Consider the following 20,921-nt stretch of genomic DNA (forward strand, 5'->3'; position numbering starts at 1 on the left):
CAACTCGCGAAAAAAAAAAAAAAAAAGGCCTCGCCCAGGCAAAGTTGTTTGACCATAAAAGGAGAGAGGCTGCGCGAACAGCTGAGCTCACTCGCTGGGGAATGTGGCAATGAGGTAAGGGCCGGGGGCGGGGGGGGGGAAGGCGGGCAGCGGCGGGGGACGGGGCTTGCTGGGGCAGCGGCGGGAGCCCCGGGCGGGCACCGTGTGTGTGTGAGAGCGAGAGCCCCTCCGGGGAAGGGGGGTTATCTCTCTGCCTGCCGCCACGAAGAAGAACCGTTTGTTGGGGTTTTCCCGCCGCCTCGCCGCGGCCCCTCAGGCCGGGCCGGGCCCGCCGCCTTTTCCCCCCTCAGAGAGGCCTGCTCCTCCCGCCTTCCCCGACTCCAGAGCTGCCCCCGGCCCCTGATTCCGCTTCCAGTCGCTGAGCTGGATTTTGGGAAAGAAATGGTGAGTCAGGGCGAGTGCTGGCCTCTTCCTCGCACGAAGAAGCTGCCGCAGCATCTGACCGGCGCTCCCCCGGCCCTCCCGAAATTAAAGCAAACATCAGATGACTCCGCCGCGCAGAAAAGCGACTTGTCCTCCCTGTACGGGCTGCAAGGCCAACGCTAAACCGTTTTGTATCAAGCACCAGCCACTTGAATCGCTTTGTTGGGTTGCCTGCGCTGCGCATCGGTTCTGTTTTTATTCCCGTGCTGGCTGGGCGTTCAGCCCTGCTCTAGACCGGGGATGGCCTGACCCAGCGCAACAGAGCGTGTCACCTTCAACCCCTGTCTTTTCTTCTTCTCCTTGCTTCTGAGCCTCTCGGGGAGGAGGGATACCAATAAAGACAGAATTCCTGTGCTTTGCGCAATCGTTGTACTTTGGAATTTGGCCTTAATATTGGGGTTCATACCCCCTGCTGTTGCAAACTCCTCGGAGAGTTACTGTATTTCGTAATGCTCAGGAGATACGGGGCTTATCTGCTCGTAAGACTTACCTATCAACACAGGTACCTTTCACTGCTGGTAATTTACTCATAGGTGGGTGAATAAGCCACAAACCACACCAGTTAGACTCCCAGTGTGCACTACTGCAAAACGTTCATATTAGAGAGCTCTGCGAAGAGGTTCATCAAGGGTTAAGAAGTCCAGTGTAAACAAATCTTTAATTTTACAAGCAAGGTTTGTACAAAGAGATAATATCTTTTATTTAACCAGCTGATACAGTTGGAAAAACTGGGCCCTCTGTGAGGTTTTTTGGTTTTGCATACCATATGAAAATGTCACCCATAGCAATGCATAGCACTGAGCATCTCGCTCCTTACATAGCTGCAACCATTGAACTATTGATCTATAGCTGTGAATTGCTTAGGGATATATAGCTCTTGTATGGGTGCTAAATAATCCTGAAGTTACTGCTGCTTTTGTAGGCATGGCATCAGCCCCGTTACCTCCGCTGATTAATGCACAAAGTAATTATACAGGATAAGGAAGATAACTCTGTGCTGGGTCTTCTAACACTATCACTGCCAGTGCAGACAATCTTATTCCCTCTTCTTCAGGTAAAGATGTCAGTGCAGAGCTAAAAAGATTTCACTGTGGAATCGCTAACCGAATTCTGGAACGTGACAGCGCACCTTACACCATCAGCCTGACCTTGGAGTACTCTGCCACTGTTCCCTGGGCTAGCTCTGACTCCAGAGAAAACAAAGAATGTCTCAGACTGAGATTAAAAAAGTGCTGAGAGAATATGAAAAAAACCCTGCATTCTCATACTTTCTGGTCACATCCCCATAAATCCAGATGCTTGCACGTTTGATTATCTCATCAATGTGGTGATGTTAAAAGCTCATGAAGGCAGATCAAGCAAAGTGAGAATAAGAAAAAGAAAAAGGCAGACCCTCTTAGACATTTTGTATTAACTCCTCACTATGAGGAAACAAATACGAAACAGAGAAGTGTTTAGCAGGTAGGATATGTGAAAGCTAGAATTCTCAAATCAGAATACATCAGAATACACGGGGGGAAACTTTAATCTGATTTCATGCTTGTCATACAGTGGATTTAAAGTTTGTGCTTTTGTAATCGGAAATGAAGATGAACCAACTTCCCTATGTTAGTTCTGATTCCTCTGGAAAGAAAGTAACAATCTCCTTATGCTAGCAAGCTTCCTTCATGCAATTCTTTGCTTGGAAGAGTAGATGCTTTTCTGCTGCAAACTGAAATTAGTGCCCTGAGATGCACACAGCTGTAGTCAGTCTCATCAGCTGAAGTAAAATATTAGTCCTGAATAGGCATTTAGCTATCTGGGTACAGAGATGGATCAGCAGGTATACTCAGCTGCTTGTGCCAGACCTTGTCACTTCTGGAATTAGCAGCGGTCCTCTGCATAAATCGCTTTGGCTGTGCCATGCCGTGGTGTTTTGGAGTACATTCTGGTGTGAATGCTACTCTGCACCATGGGTGAGATGACAGCCCGCTACAAAGCAGATGTTGGAGGGATTTAGAACATGCAGTTCTAGCTGGGCACTTCTTTGACATGAGTGACAGGAAGCAAGTCCCAGTACTGGCCATCAAATCAAAGCTTAGAAATTCTTAGGAGTTGAAGGAACCCACCTCAGAGAGACTAAGTTTTCATGGAGACAGACATAAAGAATCTTCACTGGTAGTTCAGCGGTGCAATGCAATGAATAAATAAAGAATAATGCCATGCAGAAGTGATGTGGCAAATTCATGCACTGCACTGAGACGAGGGGGTATGCCAGCAGTGGTTAGGCGCCTATAAAATGAAAATAAAAATAGATGTAAGAGAAGAAAAAAATAAGTCCTTGAATGCAAAAGGAAGGATTATTTGCAAGAACACTAACAGGGAATTAAACTTGTCGGGCAGAAAAATCCTACCTAGATTCAAGAGCATTCAGGCAGCTGCAGATGGGAATCTTTGTGTTAGCAATAGGTTTAAGGTCAGAGGAAAGCAATCTGGATGCTGGACAGGATGCTTCAGTTGTGTTAATAATGTAAAATGTCTGCATCTGTCTAATTTCCATTGATATCAACAGATCAATTGGTGCCATTTTATCTCAGCGTGAGTTAGTTAATAATTAGTGATGCCACATAGGAGTCCATGTTTTTCCTAGCCAATGCAAAGTTCTGACTCATATCTGTGTTGCGTCTCTGATTCTTCCTTAGTCGTATAACTTAGGTTTAGTCTAACCATGTTTTATTGATTAATGCTAAGCTGCTACTCATAACCTTTCCCTGTGCTGTATTAAATGCTATGTCTGGGCCTACTGGAAGACTTGGGAATATATAGTGGGTCCACTTTGGTCCCCAAGGCCAAGAGGTACAGACGAGGTTAGGCCCACGCTGTCTAGGGCAGGGCCACTTGCAGCAAATTGTCTGCATCCGTACGGACCAACGGATGTAACGCACCCTGACAAGAGCTCTCCTAGGATCTGGTGTGCTCCTTACTCCCTCCCCCATGCAGGGTGTTCTCCATGGGAAAGGTGACATCTGGCATAGATTGACACCTGCCACAGCTACTGCTCCCACTCTGTGGAGGCCGTGATGTACGCAGAGCTGTCTTTCTCCTGACCGTGCGGCAGTTTCAAGTTGGAGTGCCTCGGCCCCATTGTGGGATGCGTGTCGACAGCTGGGTGCCAAACGCGGAGAGCTGCGCTGGGGATGGCAGAGCCTCCAGTCCTCGTGAGCCGAGTCATCCTCCTGCATCTGTGAAACTGGCACGCAGTCAGGAATGCTGTTTGCAAAGGTCATGAATTCTCATGGAGAAGGCCCTGAACAACCAGCTACCCAGGACAGACAACTGGTGTCTCTCTGCTGCTTCCCTTCAAAACCGAGTCTGCTGTGCAAAGCACACTTGGGAAGTGTCCCTACCCAAGCAGGGGAGCTGTTTAGCAGCTACAGAGAGCCTCCGTGATCTCTGGAAAGTGTCACTGCAGGTCTTCAAATCCCACTGCAAGAGTATTGCATGGTACACACAACATACGTACGTACTTCAGAAGGCCATTCTAGCCATACGCATACAATTAGATTACCCTGACTAGAGCACTAGAATAGGCCATAAGCTGTGAACAAAAACCCCTTGCTGTGCCAGGAAACACACTTTAGTGAGACAGATCAGCCATATACGAATAGGAGGGAGCTAAGCATCCCTGTGGTATGACCTGGGTCATGCCAGCTCATGACATGCCATCAGCGTGGCCAGGCAGCCAGGGGAGCAGGGCTCTGGGGTGGTGTCTGCCCAGGGGAGAAGCTCCATTTCCAGCAGGGCTGGCAGGTCTTTCCTAGGCAGAGCCATGGCAGGGGCTCCTGGGCAGGAGACGCAGCTCCCAGATGAGTTACCGCTGCTATTTTCCTTGTCTCCTGCCACCAAGATTTCCAGCTGAGCTGCTGCCTCCGTCCGCTTCTCGGCGGGGCGGCAGGCCTGCAGCTCCATGGCTCTTGGGGCTGGCTCACCGGCAGGATTCCTCCCTCTCACACCGCTCTCCCACACCTCCCGCTCGGTGCTGCCGGGCTCTGTGCCTGAGGGACGAGGGAAGCAAGCAGGCAGGCCCGGCGGGTATCTCTTCCCCCGGGTGGAGTATAAGTTGTTCCGCAACTCTGGAAAACCGCAAGCAGCCAGCCAAGGCCTGGAGAAGGCAGTGGGGTGCAGCTGAAGCAGGGATGGGTGACTGGGGCATGCCCGTGTGTGCGGCCGAGTATGGATGGCGGCCAGAGCCCATTCTGCTTGGACAGCAGCCACTTCTGCGTTCCGAGGTACCCCTGCCATTTGCTCAACCCCACCCCTTGCCACCAGCAAGACAAGCGGTGACGTACTTGGCGGTTCTGCGGCAAATATTGCTTGTCAGAGCTGACTGTCACAGCAACAGATCTGTCAGCCTGCTAATTAAAGAGTTCCTGTGTGTGGTGCAAGCCTCTTTCCACCCCCGAGTGCCATGCTCTCGTGGTAGAAGTCTCCTTTTTTCACTTCGTTATGTAGTCTTGTAAGCATGGCACAAACAAGCCATGCTCCTTCCTGCAAACGAGTGTAATCAAATAGATGTATGTACTCAACAGAGCTGGGTGCACACCTTGTTGCATCCTGGGGGATTTTGACAAAAAGTTCCAGGAATAATTTCAGTGTGTGTGTATATGTGTTGGTGGGAGGGTGTCGTGTCCTTGGAAAAGGGTTCTTCCCCCACATCCTCCTGAGGCACATCCTCCTGACTCCTGAGGCAAAAGCAGGTTCTCAACTCCCTTGGTCTCATACCGAGCCTCCTCCTATGTCATATAACAGGAGAAGTTCTGTGGTGGCTTCCCAGAGAAGCATGCGGTGCAGCTGCTCAGTACTGGAGGGACAGAGATGCTGAGCTACAGTCTCAGTAACATTAACCTGAGACAGGATCCCGGTCACTCCAGTCCCCATGTGGCCCCTTTCTATCCCAGTGCTATTATTTTCTTGCATAAGAAGTGAGATAGATAGCCAGAAAAGCAGGGATGGGCTTTGGAGATTGCTAATTCTCTATTTCGTAGTGTGCCTACAAAGATGTGCCATGCATATGCCAGGGCACGTTGGACTTGTGAGTCCATTAGGAATACGTAAGAAGATTGTTCTGGTCAGGAAGAATGAAGCCTGGTGTAGTCCACACCTGCATTATCTATAGGGTGTGGATCTTGAAGCAAACTACCCTCTCTCTTGCGCCTCACAAAACCAAATAATTGGTTAACTCCAGCCTGGAGTCCTGGCAAAACCTAGTGTGTACACAGTGTAGAGGATCAAGGAACGAAGGCCCTGGAGCAGAGCAACAAACAAACCAAACAGACAATATAGGCACATGGTCCAACAGTCTGCTTGCAAAACAATATTAGGGAAATGTTATCTACAAACTGCACGGTAAAACACAATTTGACTACAGCTTTAAGAGGTGCAGCCCCTCAAGCCCTTGCTTTCCAAAAGCAAGAGGTGCGGAGCTATATGAAGTTTTCTGCAGTTGCCAGGTTTAGTACATGTGGCTACTAGTATGTTTGCTAGTGAATTTACCGCCAGTATGAATCAGAGGATGACTACAGACCAGACAAAAATCTTTGACTGTTTCATGGGGTTGTCACGATAATTAGCAGGGCCTTGCAGTGGAGGCACTGTCCTTTCAGTGGCAGCTTGGAGTCTGTGGCAAGTGACAACTTACGGGAGAGAGCTCGTGTTCAAGCAGAGTATGATTTTCAGTAGGTTGAAAATATAAGGGTGTGACAGGCCTTACTGAAGATTTGTGCTAAGTTCATTCTGTATCTAGCAAAGTGATCAAGCACTGTATGAAAGCCACTGACCGTGGAGGGTAGGGTAGTAGCACTTACAGGCCACCATTGCCAGCACCATTGTAGCTAGTCTAAGTGATACTGAGAGATCAGTAGCCACAGCTACTGTTCAAAATGCAGGAGAGGTCCTCAAAAAGTGTTCCATCTCGTATTACCAAGTCATTGACAATTTGCGCATTGGGTTCTCCAGAGGTATGCTGAGATGACAGAGGCATAGCCTAATTTCTGGATCTGTTGACTACCGCCACTTTACACCAATGCAAAGGGCTTTTCCCCTCTTAACTGTGGGCCATCCCTGCCTGTCAGTAGTAGATGCTTGCGCAAGGGCTCGAGACATACCATTAAAGAACTCAGCTGTGGATGCACGTCTCTGGAGATGCATTTCCTTCAACCAAGGCATTCTCCAGTTGCCTTGATGAAGGTCAACATGATGACCGTGTCTCCTAGGTACTTGGCAGACCTCCTGATGCTTTGCTTTCGTGGCTTGTGAAAAAAGTTACTTGGAACTTTTAACCTTATCCAAAACACTTCAGTTTTCATGTAAACAACTTTAGGTATGCATTTGGTCAGTTGAAATCTACATGAAGGTCATCTGTGTTCAGGCTTCATATGGAAATATACTTCTTCCCTGGGATTCTTGAGTCCCAGGTGATGTCTGTGACAGTGCTGGCTAAAAGTTGGGCACAGCAGGTAGTGAAGGGTGCCTGGAAACTAAGCCAGCAGAATCTCATCAGGCTGCTAATGAAAACAGGGTGGGTCAAGTTATGAGGAAAGCCCTATCAAACCGTCCTCTGCAGAGTGACTGATGGTTTCAGAGACAGTGTTAGACTTGCTGCTGCCAAGAGAAATAAATGGGATATTTACAAAGCTGTTTCTCCGGATCAGTGTTGCTTTTCCTGGCCCTCCCACCAACAGCTTTCTTCCCAACACCTTGGTACACAGTGCTCAATGTCGTGAAAAGAATTGCTGGGTCCTCCCCGCAATAATCCTTTTGCTTCCTGCTTATTTGGCCTTTACAGCCATGGTCTCCAAAACTGTGTCCTCCCAAGGTGGTCATCAAGCCCCTATTTAAAAAAAATGAGATTTGATAAAAAAGAAAGGATATATTTGTATTGAAAACATGTTTTTGAAGTAAAACAGAAAATACTGTGGATTTGTGCAAGGGTGTGGTAAATTTGAAACAGTGCAAGAGCCACGTATTATATCCAAACAATGTATAGGCGAGCAGTGCAAGATGACATAACCACAGCAACCGCCAATGTAACACCCTGAAAGGGAAGGAGCCTTCTTAGTCAGTTCCAGTTGTCCACTTGCTTTGGGACATACCGGACAGCCTGCATTTCTCCAATGCAGTAAAATGGCTCAATTTTTTTCCTGATCCAAGAAAGTGGAAATTGGCATAGAGGTCCAAATTTGAACGTACATATGGGATACTGTCTGTATCCATTCCCACCTAAGTTTCAAAAGGAGGCATTCCACAGGGGCTAGACTACACACTGCAAACGAGTCTTCTTGAGGAATGGGACAGAGAAGGGTAGAGGGTATGGTTCGGTACCGAGAGGAATGTTTTGAAGAATATGGATGAAGGTCTGGTCTGGTTGATGCTGTTCATTGCCTCTAACTCCTCAGACTTGGCATCACTGCAGACAGGTATCAGCCATTCAGTGCCAAAAGCCTAAATTTAACTTAATGACCTTAGCTTGCTGTCAAGATTAGAGGGACGCTAAATTGTAGACTCTTTTTGACTCTTCCATGTTCCATATTCTCAGGCTCCTGGCTTGGTTTTGAGACTGGAATGACTCTCTCATTAGACTCAGAATTCATTTTGTCTTTCAGCCTACACTGATGAGAAGCCCGCAGTATGCTGCATCCTTACCAGATTATACCAGAGTCCTAGAGTCTCCATTTGTGTTAGCTTTTGACTCGAAAATTGTTGTTCTCCAAATCCCTGCACCTCCAAGCAAGGAATGGAATTTCAAGTTACATAGTTGCTGCCTGAAGAATTCCACTCGCCTAAACATAGCAATTATTCATGTGATTTGAGGGACCGTGAGACCAGAACTCTTCCCATCTATAATTTTCAACTCCTTCTCCCAGCCGACAGTAAACTGAGGAAGAAGTAGTAAATGTGAAAGTATGATAAATGTTCTCTTACCTACCGCAGATTAAAACCAACTTCGGGGAGATAAAAAGAAAGAGCAGCCTTCTGTGAGAGCAGAGAAAATCTAAGAACCCCCGAAATGCAGAAGACATGCTCTTGCATTAACTGCACCTTGTGTTTCAGGGCCTTACTATGTAAGAATGGGCGTACTACGCATGAACGGGCCTACTACACGTGAGACTGTGAGAAGCGGGAAACTTTTTGAAACATCGTGATGGCTGGTGATAGTACTATACTGTGAAAAAAACCCATATATTGACTCAGTGTATGTCTTGATTCCATTTGAAATTGCTTTTCTGTCAAAAACATGGACAGAACAGCGTAGGCTGAAGATTAAAGATTCTGGGTAAGGACAAGCCGCTACCCTTCAGGTCGGACAGGGCTTTGAGCAATCCGATCTAGTGAAAGATGTCCCTGCTCATGGCAGGGGGGTGTTAGACTGGGTCATCTTTAAAGGTCCCTTCCAACCCAAACAATTCTATGAAAAAGTACTTGCAGGCATTAAAACCACTAGTGATTAACGGCAGGGGTACCCAACTGCAGTTGCTGGCCAGTCACGAACTCAACCAGGTTTAAGAAAAACCAGCACAACTGTCTGCCAGCAGTGCTAAAGAAGGCCCTCCTCAGCACCGGCCAGCACGCACGCTTACCCGACGGTTGCTTTGTTCCAAGGCAGTAGCACTCCGTATGTGTGGGAAGTGACAGGGATACTGGTTGCTGGACATAACACTGCCCAGACTGGTGGCTGTTGTCTCTCCTGTACTTTCCTGTAGCTGGACGTCAGGGCCTTCGCCTTAGCCCAGTACCAAGACACATGCCTCCATATACCGTGCGGTGCGACAATAAACGTTATTATTCCGGGAGTTTCTAGTGGCCATCTCTTGAATTGCATTGGTGCCACAAACCCCAGGAAGTCAGGGGATTTCTTTCAAGGATCAGCTATGATCACAACGGGTTTGAGGACAGGATCCTCTTCTTTCCTGGCCTGCTTCTGGTAGGGGATGCCTCCTAGCCAGAAGCACCTGGGTACCATCAGGATGTCAAGGGTTGCAAGACGGTAAGAAGAAAAGGTAGCGAGGCAGCCTCTTCCGAGATCCTGTTCCTCAAATTTCAGTAGAGAACACAGAAAGAAGCAAGGCTCAAATGTGCTTATTAAGGCAGTTGTCAGCAGGTGAAAACATTTGACCTCAGAAGGCTTGTAAACACAGATGGGAACAGAAAGGTCACCTCCAAATAAGCACAGAGGCAAGCATTCTGGATCCCACCATATTCCTTATGGAGAGCAGCAGAGCAGGTAGATGTATTCACATCCTCCAGAAACAGCAGCAGGCCTGACGCGATTCCAAAAATAGTTTGAGTCAATGTTGATTTGCCAGAGCCTACTCACAGCAGCTGTGTACTCTACGTTATATAGCAGAGGGTACTTTCTGGATATTTTTTTAAATATGAGGGCCATTCTGTCAGTGCATGAGTGAACAGTTTAAGTCGGTATTTTGCTTCTGGGTACATTATACTATCATTATTCCAGACATAAGAATTCAGCAGTGAGGACAGACTTGCTAGCTTTTTAAATACGAAGTACTTTCTTTGTTCAGACTTGATTTTAAGGTTTTGGGTATTTTTGTATGTTTTTATTAAGACTTGTATAACTCCAAAACCACACTGCGGAAAAAAAACCTTATTTTTTAAAAGAGTATCTACAGTTTCTATGAGCTTCTAGTTCCCCCATCTCCAATATATCAAAGGGAGGGAGTGAGGAGATGACAACTGATATTTTGTAAGGCTAAAAATATTGTGCTTTTTACATAACACTGGGAATTTAAAAAGCACATTAACTGCTTGCAGATTATTTTTAAAAATGCAGTTTGAGCAACACCACTAGTATAGATTCAGCTGACATTTAGGAGAAGTAGCTGCTGTATGTTTCACTGTTTGGAAACAAGACATTCAGTAGAGAATAAGTAAATGTTTTAAAAAAGGCAAAATAAAACTCAGACTGCACCAGAAGATGTCTGCACCCTACTATACACCTCACATTTATGTCATTGGTGGTGTGTGTTTTCCTAGTGCATACCACATACCCTTTTTGACCCTCCAAAGCCACCTCCTCAGACCTCCCCTTGTGACACTACCTACCTGATGGGGAGGAACCTGCGCACTCTCGGTGTGACTGCCAGAGATTAACCGAGTTCCCTTTCTCTTACATTCCTGGAATTTCCTTTCTTTTTTCCGCCTCATTTGTTAGCATCTGCTGAGCCCTTCCTGGCAGGGAGGGAGTGGGAAAGACTCCCTTACCTGTGAACTCACTCATCTTCCCATTTCACGTGCCACTGGAAAAGCCCCAGGCCACGGCAGAAGAACCTGGAATTTCAGAGCATGGCCCAGCCTACCTCCAGTCTCATTCCGCGTGAGCAGGCATTTAGCTGGTTCAGACGCAAGGTAAGGACACATGAGGATGCAGAACAGATTTATGAAAGGTACTCGCCAGAATGGTGTTGCTGAGTGGGTGAAGTTTGTGACAGATGAAGCAGGCTAGACTTGCTAATTCTTCGGTACTGAGCTGCAGTTCCAAAGAATGCCAGTTCTGCATGCTCAAATGGAAGGTGATGTATCATCACATGCAGTAGGTCAGTGTGCTACAAAGGCATTGGTGAAATGCTAACAGAACAAACCGCACCACCACAGTTCCAGATGGTAAATTCCTTTTCTGTCTTCTGTAAAGTCTAGAAATAGGAAGTGTATGAAAGATGAGATCTTACTTAATATATATAGAACAGAACATGATACTTCTGCATGACTCTGGAGAAAAATCAAACATGGATGAAGATGCTGAGAGAATATTATTTTTTAAAACAATTCATCCTGCATTGAAATGAGTGTGTTTTTAAGGTATCTGGCTAACATCAAAGTATTTCATTTCTCTGAGTAAGATTGTCCTTAATTTGGGACACTCTGTCAATGTTCAGGTTCCAATAGATGATGCCAGGATATCCAAAGCTTGTGTCTCTACTTTGGCAGCATAGGTCAGTTTGAGAACTCACCATGCAGGGGAAGAGGAAAAAGAATGTTTTGGTGCTCACCATTACCTCTCTTCAGCAATATGGGACAAAATACGCAGGAGGATTTTTTGATAAATACACTACTGAGGGCGTGGGTTGATTAGTTCTGTCTCAGCACTAACTAATACACTCTCATAAAGTTTTCTTATGACCTCTAGGTGCAGGCAGAACAAGATTACATTTGCTCAGATGCGAGTGTAGGTAAGCACACCTACACTTCTATCACAACTTGTAACGAATGCAAACATACCCTACGTCTATACCTCCACCTATTGTCCCTTCTAATCTTCAGTTGATTCACACAACCTCATTTTCCCAGCTTGAAAGGACCCAGCCTTCCACTTATGTCAGATAAGCTATACCACTTTCAGGATCTGAACTACATCGGCACTCCTTTTTTTTCATTCTTTGAACCTCATAAAAAGTCTTTCTGTTTGTCCCCTGCACCGAAGGAGCTCTGAGCAAGAACGAACTGTATGAGTCATTTTGCTATCTCATTTCCTTTTCAGTCCACATGAAAATCCTATCAGTAGCTAATACAGCTTGATGTAGAATTAACTCATGTGGCATCTACTCCATTACTTCTATGAAGCAATTACAGCGATCTCTGCCAGAAGCAGCATTTACTGGGGAATCCATACTGCCAGTGGCAGGAGGCCAGCAGAGGAGCATATTGGAGCAACAGTCCCTGGAGGATGATTCCTGCCTCTATAGATCTGATACAGATACTATTTTTGTAAACAGCTCCTACTTGTGAACTTCACAGGCCTCTATATATTTTCCACAGCTGAAGACACATCTTGCAAAGAAGCACGTAGGAAGTTTCTCTGTGTCTTTCTGTGATAGTGGTTGGTCAGGCCACAGGGTTTTAAAAAAGGATTTTAAAAAGGATCAGGGAAGGAGAAGGTGGTGAACAATCATTTTTCAGAGCCTTTTCATGGGAGGATAGACATGGTTGCCAATGAGACCTCTGGGGACAGGAACTGATGTTAGGATGAATGATAGACGGAAGACATTTTAAATTATTTGGGGGTTGGCAATGTTTACTTGAAAGTGGAACATTAGGTGGCAAGATTTTTATTGGTAATTTTTTTCATTTTAACTGGTTTAAATGGCAGCTATGGGAGATGGCAGGGGCACATTACCTACTGTGATATAATCTGCATCCCTGATAATTAATTGATGAAAAGAATAAATTTACTCAGCAGGTAAGACAGTGACAATAGCTCTGTATTTTATAAGCAGTATTTCTTAGGAAGAAGCTGTTCCAGTATTTATAATTTATAAGATCTTTATATTTATATAGAGCTATAGGGAACATCTGGAAAAATAGGTTTAATAGATGCATCAATGGCTTATAGAAAAGATAAACAATGCTGAACAGGCATCTCTTAAAAAAACCAAACAAACAGTTAACAATTTACAGCATAAGCATGTCTTCAGGCTTACGACAGAGGTGCCTCAGTGTGGATTTGGAACAAGTTGTTAAAAACCAGTGCTTGTTCTGAAAGCGCTTTGCTGTGTGCTGTTACCAGCCCCCCCGTCGGGCACGAGGTCACTACCTTTAGCTTTGCTGGAAGTTATGTCCCCCCCCCCCCCCCGCCAATCCCTGCTCAGACTTAGAATGACCACTCTGCCTGTGTGCAGGGGGTGGGGGGAAGAGACTGCTGGAGGCACGGATCCTTCTCTGTTCCCAGCTCACCTTGGCAATCAACCCCCAAACCAGGTAGTTCTCACCTAGGAGCACACGCTTAATGAGTTGATTATGGCATCTCAGTCAATTTCTCTGTTGCATTCACGGCAAAGGTGCAGGCGTGGGGAGAGAAAGAGGTCAAGGGAGCTTTATGTTGCCCTTCCACCAGCAGCATCCTTGACCTAGTTCGGGCAGCCCTGGAGCTCTGCTCTGCAAACCAAAGTTCCTACTGGCAGCAACCTACAGCCCATGACAGCTCGAGCACAGCCACGTTCTTCCCTCTCTTGCCCAGCATGCCTCTCACAACAGGGGCTGTGGAGGGGGAGGACTACAGCTCTACAATAAGCAAAGGGGCACATAATTTCGGCCATCATACAAATAATTTAGGAGGCTGCAAGTGGCTGTTTCCTACTGCTCCTTCCGAGATAGCCAGCTATGTAAAGCATCTATCCATGTTTCTCTCTCTAGATACTTAAATGTCTCCACCTCCTGACCCTGTATGAACACTTACAAAGATCTTTCAGACCAGCATTTAAATCAGCACTTACAAAACCTATTTTGTACACAATTTCCTACATGAAATTAGAGCTTCACTGTTTAAGAAAGGACCTGCGATGCTTAGAGAAAATATTCAGAGCCTGTCAGAAAGTGTGTTTCAAAGAAAACAAAACAGTTTATGTTTCGTCATTTACTTCCTGTTCCTTGCAGCAGCAGTGGGAATACTGTTGCTCAGGGAAAGCAAGGACAAAAACTGTGGGGGACAGCTAGATTTATGCTCTGTTTCAGTCACTTGTTTAAAGATTCAGTCCTGTCACTTCCCTCCTACATGATAGTTCTCATGAAATCATACTCTCATGAAATCATATATTTCTTCAGAATGTAACATACCTACTGTTTTCTTATGCTACTATATGATAAATGTATTTTAACCAAATTTAGGAAGTAGAAGTTAGGTATTGGCTTATTAAGAACTAGAAACTGTTCACTGATGATGAGCTCCCTATTGCATGGAACGTACTGACGCCAAGCAACTGTGTGAAAACTGATAGCTGATAGTCTAATGAAGTCTTCCCAACTTCTAATGAGAATGAAATTCACTTTAAATATGGAGATTTATGTACACAAGGTCCATAATGAATAAATGTATGAATAAGAACCAAAAGATGGTGAAGAGTCTATCCTTTGATTAAATCGACTATGTTAAAAATGGCAGACAAAGCATGGCTGTACGTGCCAAGACAGGTCGTGCTTCCAGCAGCTAAGTGATATTGATTCCAAATAAAAAAAGGAGCAAGCTTGTGGCATCAGCACATGGGAGACACCCATGAGACGGGCCAATGGTTCTGTGGAGTGAATGAATGGACACTTGGGTATAACCCTCCTCTTTTCCACTTCTCTTTCTCGGCTGTGCATGCCTGACGCTTGCCTTGCAGCAGCATGGGTGCTTGCCAGATCCCTGTATAAACTACCACCTCACCAAAGCAGCAGCAGACAAACCCATCAAGAACTGGAAAGCTGCTTTTCAGGCAAGGTAAGTGCTAGGACTTGCTCACCTGTCTGTGGAATCACACCCTGAGGCAGAAGTTGGAGCAGAGCGATGTAGATGATACTGTAGCTTAATGAAAGTCAAATGTGCGCTTGCTAGGCCCTGGCGTATGACTTTGAGCTTGAGACAAAGTGATAGACAAGCTAAAGCATCACGCAGGGGGAATAAAGTAACAAGAGTCAATGATGTGACCTACCTGCAGTCTTCACTGGAAAGGAACCCACAGCAGAGATCACTCGCAGTGCAGAAAGGAGGTTCACAGAGGAACAGATTTAGACTGGGTGGGTGGGTGAGGGGGAGAAGGGGATTAAAATGAAACCAGAATCTCTCTGAACAGAAGAAAAGAAATTGCCCACAGCTGTGTCAGTAATATATCTTCTCAGGCTAGGATGAGATGCAAATGCCGTTTGGTGGGCTTTGTGGTGAAACAGGTCCCGAGGACAGCTGGCCTGATCAATCTGTCTACAGGAGACTGTGGATGACAACAGCTGGCTGGGCAGCCACTAACTTACAAAACATTTATCTGAGACAGGCCTTGTCTCTTCACATACCACTCTTCCCATTCCAATTTGCTTTTGTTTCCCCCTTCCTTGCATTTAGCCCTGGAAGTCAATTCGGATCCACTTTTCAGAGATGCCAGAACCCCTCTGGTTAACATAAAGTTCCACCAGATCTATGGTTTCCCAGCATTTTTACAACTTAGGTTTCAAGAGTACAGATACATCAGGAAAAAGATCTTCAGTGAGTCATTCAAAAAGACTAGATGAAAACCGAGAGGTTTGGAAATATATGGGGGAGGTAGAAGGAGAAGTGAAATGGGGAAAGAATTCCAGCTGTGGAAAAACTTCATCCTCAGCAGAGATCTCCTGTGCTGTACCCAGTGAGAAGCATTACAGCACCGGAGCAGACTCTGGCTGGCCTCAGGCACCCAGACAGGAGACCCATGATCTCTTACGCTTCAGCAGTGTCACTTTCACCATACTTGGTAAATCTTCAATACCATGAAAATGGGAAGAGATACAACAGCGGCATATATTCAGACACTGCTATCTGGTTTTCCGGCCCTGTCCTTCCCACACAAATTTTAGTTTGTAAACTGACTTTGCGCGAGTAGACTTCCTGCTTATTGTTTTGGAGGGCCAGGCAAAATATGTTCTATGTGAAAGTCGTCTTTATTTTCTTTTTAAAATTTTTTTTTTTTTATTCCTTCCTTAGGCTGACTCTGTGAATGGGAAAATGAATGAACTTACCTACTCCCCATTACTGCTGTTAATCAGGGCTGGTCAGCTGTCTTAAGTGACTTCCCAGCAATGCAGACAAACCCTGAATTTGCCAGGCCCGAGGATGAGAACAAAATGGCTCGTCTGGGATCAGCAAAATTCAGTTCGCTGTTACTAGAGCCTGGTGGAAGGAAGCTGGTGAGATCAGCGAGGCTTTTGGGCTGAAGGAAGCACAAAGGCACAGGGAGGAATCGCCAGCGTTTCAGAGCGCGAAGCTGGCCGGAGCAGGCTGGGGGGGGACCCCGCGGTGCGGTGCCGGCCCGGCGGCCCCGGAGGACGCTGCCTGTTGCTGCCGCGGTCCGGCGGCGAGGCAGACGGGGGGCCGCGACGGGCGCAGCCCCCCCAGCGCCTTCTCCCTCTGCAGCGATCCCTTCTCGCCGCCCTGCCGTGCCGTGCCAGCGGGGAAGGCCTCTACGATCTTCCCCGCAGGGTGCAGCTGCCTGCTTTCACCCTTTACGCGGGGCGACGGCGACGAGGGAGGGCAGCCCCGCTCGGTCCGGAGCCCCGCGGCAAGCCCCCCGCTCCCCGCGGCTCCGGAGGGGACGGATCACGGAGGGGACCACCGCCCGCCCGCCCGCTCACAGCCCGTGGCCGCAGCCTCCCGCAACCTCGGCGGCTCCCGCACGTCCCCGCAGGGCTGCGGCGGGGCCGCTCCCCCGGGGGCCAGGCTGGGCTGCACCGCCCGCCCGCCCGGGCTGCACCGCCCGCCCCGGCTCCACCGGCGGCGAGAGCGAGGGAGCGGGCCGGCCCGGCCCCGGGGGAGGCGGCCGCTAGAGGGCCGCCGGTAATTGAGTCGGGTCGGCAAGTGTAGTTACCGGGAAACCGCCGCCGCCGCCTCCTCCGCCGCCTCCCGCATCCCCCGCGCCCCTCGCTTCTTCTTCCGGGGACGCCTCCGCTGCCCCCCCACCGCTCACCTGTGCCGGTGCCCGCCCCGCTCGGCCGGCAGGCGGGCGGGAGGGAGGGAGGGGCGGAGGGCCTCCGCGCCGCCTGCCCCGCCCTGCCCCACCCCGCCCCGCCCCGCCCGCACCTGTCCGCCCCGCCCCGCCGCCGCCGCCGTCCCCGGCCCGGCCCGGCCCGGCCCTGCCTCCCCGGTCCGCGGAGGCCGGCAGCCAATCGGAGCGGCGCTGCCGGGCCGGAGCTGTTTACCCAATCTCAGCCCGCCTCCCCGTCGGGGAGCCGCCGAGGGGGGAGCGGGCGGCGGAGCCACGGCGGAGGCTGGGACGCGGCCGCGGCGGAGCGGAGCGGAACAAAGCGCGAAGGCAGATGAGGGCCCGGCCCGCGGGCTCCGCTCCCGCCCGCCTCGCCCCGGCGGGCGCTCGTACCTGACCATGACCCCGCGCCGGTCCCGGCTGGGCCACCCCGGCGTTTCCCGCTGAAAGGGACCGGCTCCTTTCCGACCTCCCCCGCTCCCTTCCTTCCTCCTCCTCCTCCGCCTCCTGCGCTGCCGAGGCTGCCGCCTCTCCCCGGAGCCCCCGCCGGAGTGATGGGCTGCATCGGATCCCGCACCGTGGGTAAGGCGTTGGCGGCGCTTGCGGATGCTCGGGCGGCCGCGGCCCCCCCCCCCCCCCCCCCCGGCACGGCGGGTGGCGGGTCGCCCCTCGCAGCCCCCACCCCCCCCTTCTCCCCCCCCCCGGGCCCGTCCAGCGCCATGAGCTACGCGCGACCCTTCCCCACCTTCCCCCCTGCCCCGGTCCCCCGCGGAGCCCCGGCGGCCGGCCTAGGGGCTGGCAGCGGGGCTGCGGGGCATGCCCGGGGCCGGGGGGGGACACGTCTCCCCGTGTCACCCGTGGCGGAAGGTCGCGGCACATGTGGGTCAGTGCGGTGGCTCCGGAGAAGGGGGGGGGGTGGGTGCGGGGCGTGCCGCCCGGAGCGGGATCGGGATCGGGATCGGGATCAGGCGGCCGCCTCCTCCTTTGCTCGGGAGCGGTTTATTGTTATCCGAGAATACAGAACGTTTGCGTGATCCGCACGTCTTCTTCTCTTCCCCCTTCCCCCTGCCAAGACTCCAATGGAGAACAGCAGGCAAAACTGAATCCCTGCCCTCTCGCAGAGCCATTGCGAGGGGACGCGGCGGGAGGAATCGCAGCTTTCCGCTGGGCCACGCGCATTTTACAGCAGAGGATCCCAAGCCTTTAGGCTATGTAACCCAGCTCTCCCCTCCTACACACATGCAGATGCTGAGGGATCCCTTGATCCCCAAGCACAGGTCTCTACAGGTAAAAGCAGCATCCTGTGGCACACTTTCTTCCCCGCAGGAAAATTTCTTTCTGTGCAAACCATGCGTGCAGACGTCAGTTACGTGGGGAATGTGTCATTCAAGCCACCCAAACAATCTCCGAGAGAAAAAGGCAGCTCATTTGGTAGTACATGTCTCTCTCTCTCAAGCCTTTCCACAAAGCACACGGGCGCTGTGGCATCTGTGGGAAGAGGAAACCTCTGAGGGCGAGGGAGTTGAACCACCTCCCCAGAGTAAATCTGAGGGACCCTGTCAAAGCCTGGTGCTGTGACACTTTGTGGCTCGATGGTAAAGCCCTTGGTGAGCGCTTCCAGGGAACTGACTACTCCCGCAGCAGCAAACTTTAAACTACAGACGCCAGGTTCTACTTTGGGATTTAATTCTCACATCTAGCCTATGCCTCTTACCGCTCTTTAACATCCTCATGGCCTAAAGAAATCTCTTATGTCTTCTGTGATGTCCGCATGGCAAAGATCACTGCAATGTTTCCCTTAAGGTTCATCAAGCTCACCTGGATCTGCGTATCGCCTCCCTCTCCTCCCTTTCCCGTATCCTCCATGCGTGCACACTGCCGAGGGCATTATTATCCTGTTAGCTGGCAAATTACCTATACCCCTTTTATCAACGTGTGGCTGAACTAGCAGCATTAGTTCTTGGTCCCTCTCCCCGCAACACTGTTCAAATAACGAACAAACACGAATCTCCTAGCATCCAGTCTCCACTCCAAAATGTGGTTAAGCTGTCGTACTTAACCACGCAGGTGTTTGTTCCTATGCATGGCAGCATTTTTGTGATGGGTGACCTGGCATCTGTGTTACAAAAAAGCCTTGCTATTGCAAATATCATTCTCATATATATATATATATTTATATATATATTTATAAATGTCATATGGCTGTGTGGGCATAGATGAAAATATAAAAGAGCATCTATGTGTTAAAATGATGGTAGGATAATGATCATTGAAAATTCGCTTTGTCTGCAAATTGCACTCCTTAAATATAGACCTCAATGGTACAGGTATTGGACTTTCCGTACTACATCGTGACTTTTTGTTTATGCAATATATGCTCATTCTAGATGGTGAGAGCACAGTGGACATTCGGGACATATTTATACAGTTAAGTGAGGAATTTTCCTTGACCTCGTGTCACGGAGGTGTGTGTTAAGGGGGATTGCACAACCGTGATTCTAATCTCTATGGGAGTCCGACATGAATGTAGTAATAGCGCCTGATGCCTGCTTCGTGTGAAACTTAGATGCTGTTTTGCTTCAGTAGGGGCTTCATCTGTTTCGAGTCCTAGAGGCTGGACTGGGCGAAGATGGGATCCTTGAGTTTTACTTGGACTCCTCGACCTAAGGAGGTTTCTTCAGAACCATTCTTACTTGGCAGCCTAGATTTTTCACTCCAGCCTTCCTGGAGTTATTGGGAGGATTCTTCAGACCTATTTTGGGAAATCAGTGCTTTTAAGTGCTAGGTCTGAGCTCTAGGATGTGGTTGGAAACTAACACCCTAGCACGAGCAGAGCTTTGTGTTCTTGCTGTATAGTGTGTCTGGTTAGATTTTTGCAGAATTCGTTCAACATGCAGGCTCTGTATTGCCTTCCCGAGACCAGGCAGGTCCTACAGATAGAAGAAGGGTGGTATGCTTGTATTGGTTTTACCTTGGAATTTGCATGTGGCAGATCTTGAACTCAGAATTTGGGAGGCTTTAATTAGTGATAGAAAGCTTGTAATTAGTCACATTCAGTTTATTCACCACACAAGGGCCGGCGCAGGATTGTGCCCTGAGCTTGCTCCGGGCCTTTTTCCATTCCAGTTTTAAGCAAGCCACATGATTTCTCCATCTCCCGCAGGGACATTTTACTATGATCTAGTTAGATGTCATAGTTTGCACATGTTTAGTGATGTGCAACTTTGCATTTTCTTCCCTAAATATGACTTTTCTGGTTATTTCTCCCTGGGGAAAAGTAATTGAGAGGGTCATAACAGAGCAGCTCCATATGCATAAAATTGAAATGGAGTCATGTAACATCTTTCAGTCTTACAGAGGACACCAGAAATCACAATGGCAATGATCAGATTAGGATTTCCTAGGGTATGAAAAAAGCTGAAAAGTGATCTTAAGAGGCTAAACTGATACCCACTCACCTTCGCCACAGGTGCACCCACTCACACCTCAATGTCACACATGTGCTTTGTGTTACGTGGCATGATAGCAATTACACAATGAGCAGTGCAGCTGGCTTCTGCCTCTGATAATAGCTCCAAGTCAGGTCTGTATGCTGGTGATAATTACCCCATCATGGTTCCCAGAGAGCTGCTTAGTGACTCTCGTCGTAGCTGGGGCTCAATTTCAGTGAATGCGAAGGAGGTTTTCACTGGGATTGCTGGACAGGTAAGGCTGCAAAATCCAGTTGGGAACTTGTAGATATCTGAGTGCCAACTAAATGCAAAGATCAGCTTGCTTACTGTCAGTAACTGAATTAGCCAAATTTAAAATTTTGGGCCTGCATAGATGTCTGAATGCATTGCAAGTGTTACTTTGACCGCAGCTTAGCCATCTCCCAATATTGGCTGTTCTGACTAGTGTGACAAGATCTCTCTTAATTCCTTGAATGAATTTAAATGAATAGAAAGCTCAAGCCTATTAAGCTCA

The 20,921-nt window shown here is 48.6% G+C and overlaps 1 protein-coding gene and 2 long non-coding RNA genes across 12 annotated transcripts in view; 2 read left to right on the top strand and 1 right to left on the bottom strand.

The window, feature by feature from the left end:
* Positions 1–12: 12 nt before the first annotated feature.
* On the top strand, positions 13–12,195 carry LOC128144772 (uncharacterized). Of its 2 annotated transcripts, XR_008236206.1 has the most exons (5): positions 13–114; positions 8,124–8,794; positions 10,694–10,887; positions 11,666–11,708; positions 12,017–12,195. It is a non-coding gene; the product is annotated as an uncharacterized LOC128144772 (long non-coding RNA). The 2 variants fall into 2 exon arrangements; XR_008236205.1 differs by lacking the exon at positions 12,017–12,195 and having other exon boundaries at positions 11,666–11,754.
* LOC128144773 (uncharacterized) lies at positions 1,125–16,642 on the bottom strand. Of its 2 annotated transcripts, none has more exons than XR_008236209.1 (3): positions 15,997–16,642; positions 2,877–7,351; positions 1,125–2,754 (listed from the first exon to the last, which is right to left on the bottom strand). It is a non-coding gene; the product is annotated as an uncharacterized LOC128144773 (long non-coding RNA). The 2 variants fall into 2 exon arrangements; XR_008236208.1 differs by having other exon boundaries at positions 2,877–11,171; positions 15,997–16,641.
* A 733-nt stretch (positions 16,643–17,375) lies between these two features.
* The window catches only part of FAM131B (family with sequence similarity 131 member B), a 33,786-nt gene continuing 30,240 nt past the window's right edge, over positions 17,376–20,921 (top strand). For 7 of the 8 annotated variants that reach the window (XR_008236379.1, XR_008236378.1, XR_008236380.1 and 4 more), the window contains exon 1: positions 17,390–17,537. Coding sequence is in view for 1 of the 8 variants with exons in the window: in XM_052794939.1 (XP_052650899.1) it covers positions 17,510–17,537 (28 nt within the window). In the remaining 7 variants the exon portion in view is untranslated. Of the gene's footprint in view, positions 17,538–20,921 lie in introns of all 8 variants that reach the window. The other variant, XM_052794940.1, reaches the window with a different exon arrangement.

The sequence above is a fragment of the Harpia harpyja genome, chromosome 8 (genome assembly GCF_026419915.1).
Source record: "Harpia harpyja isolate bHarHar1 chromosome 8, bHarHar1 primary haplotype, whole genome shotgun sequence".
In the NCBI taxonomy this organism is placed as follows: domain Eukaryota; kingdom Metazoa; phylum Chordata; class Aves; order Accipitriformes; family Accipitridae; genus Harpia; species Harpia harpyja.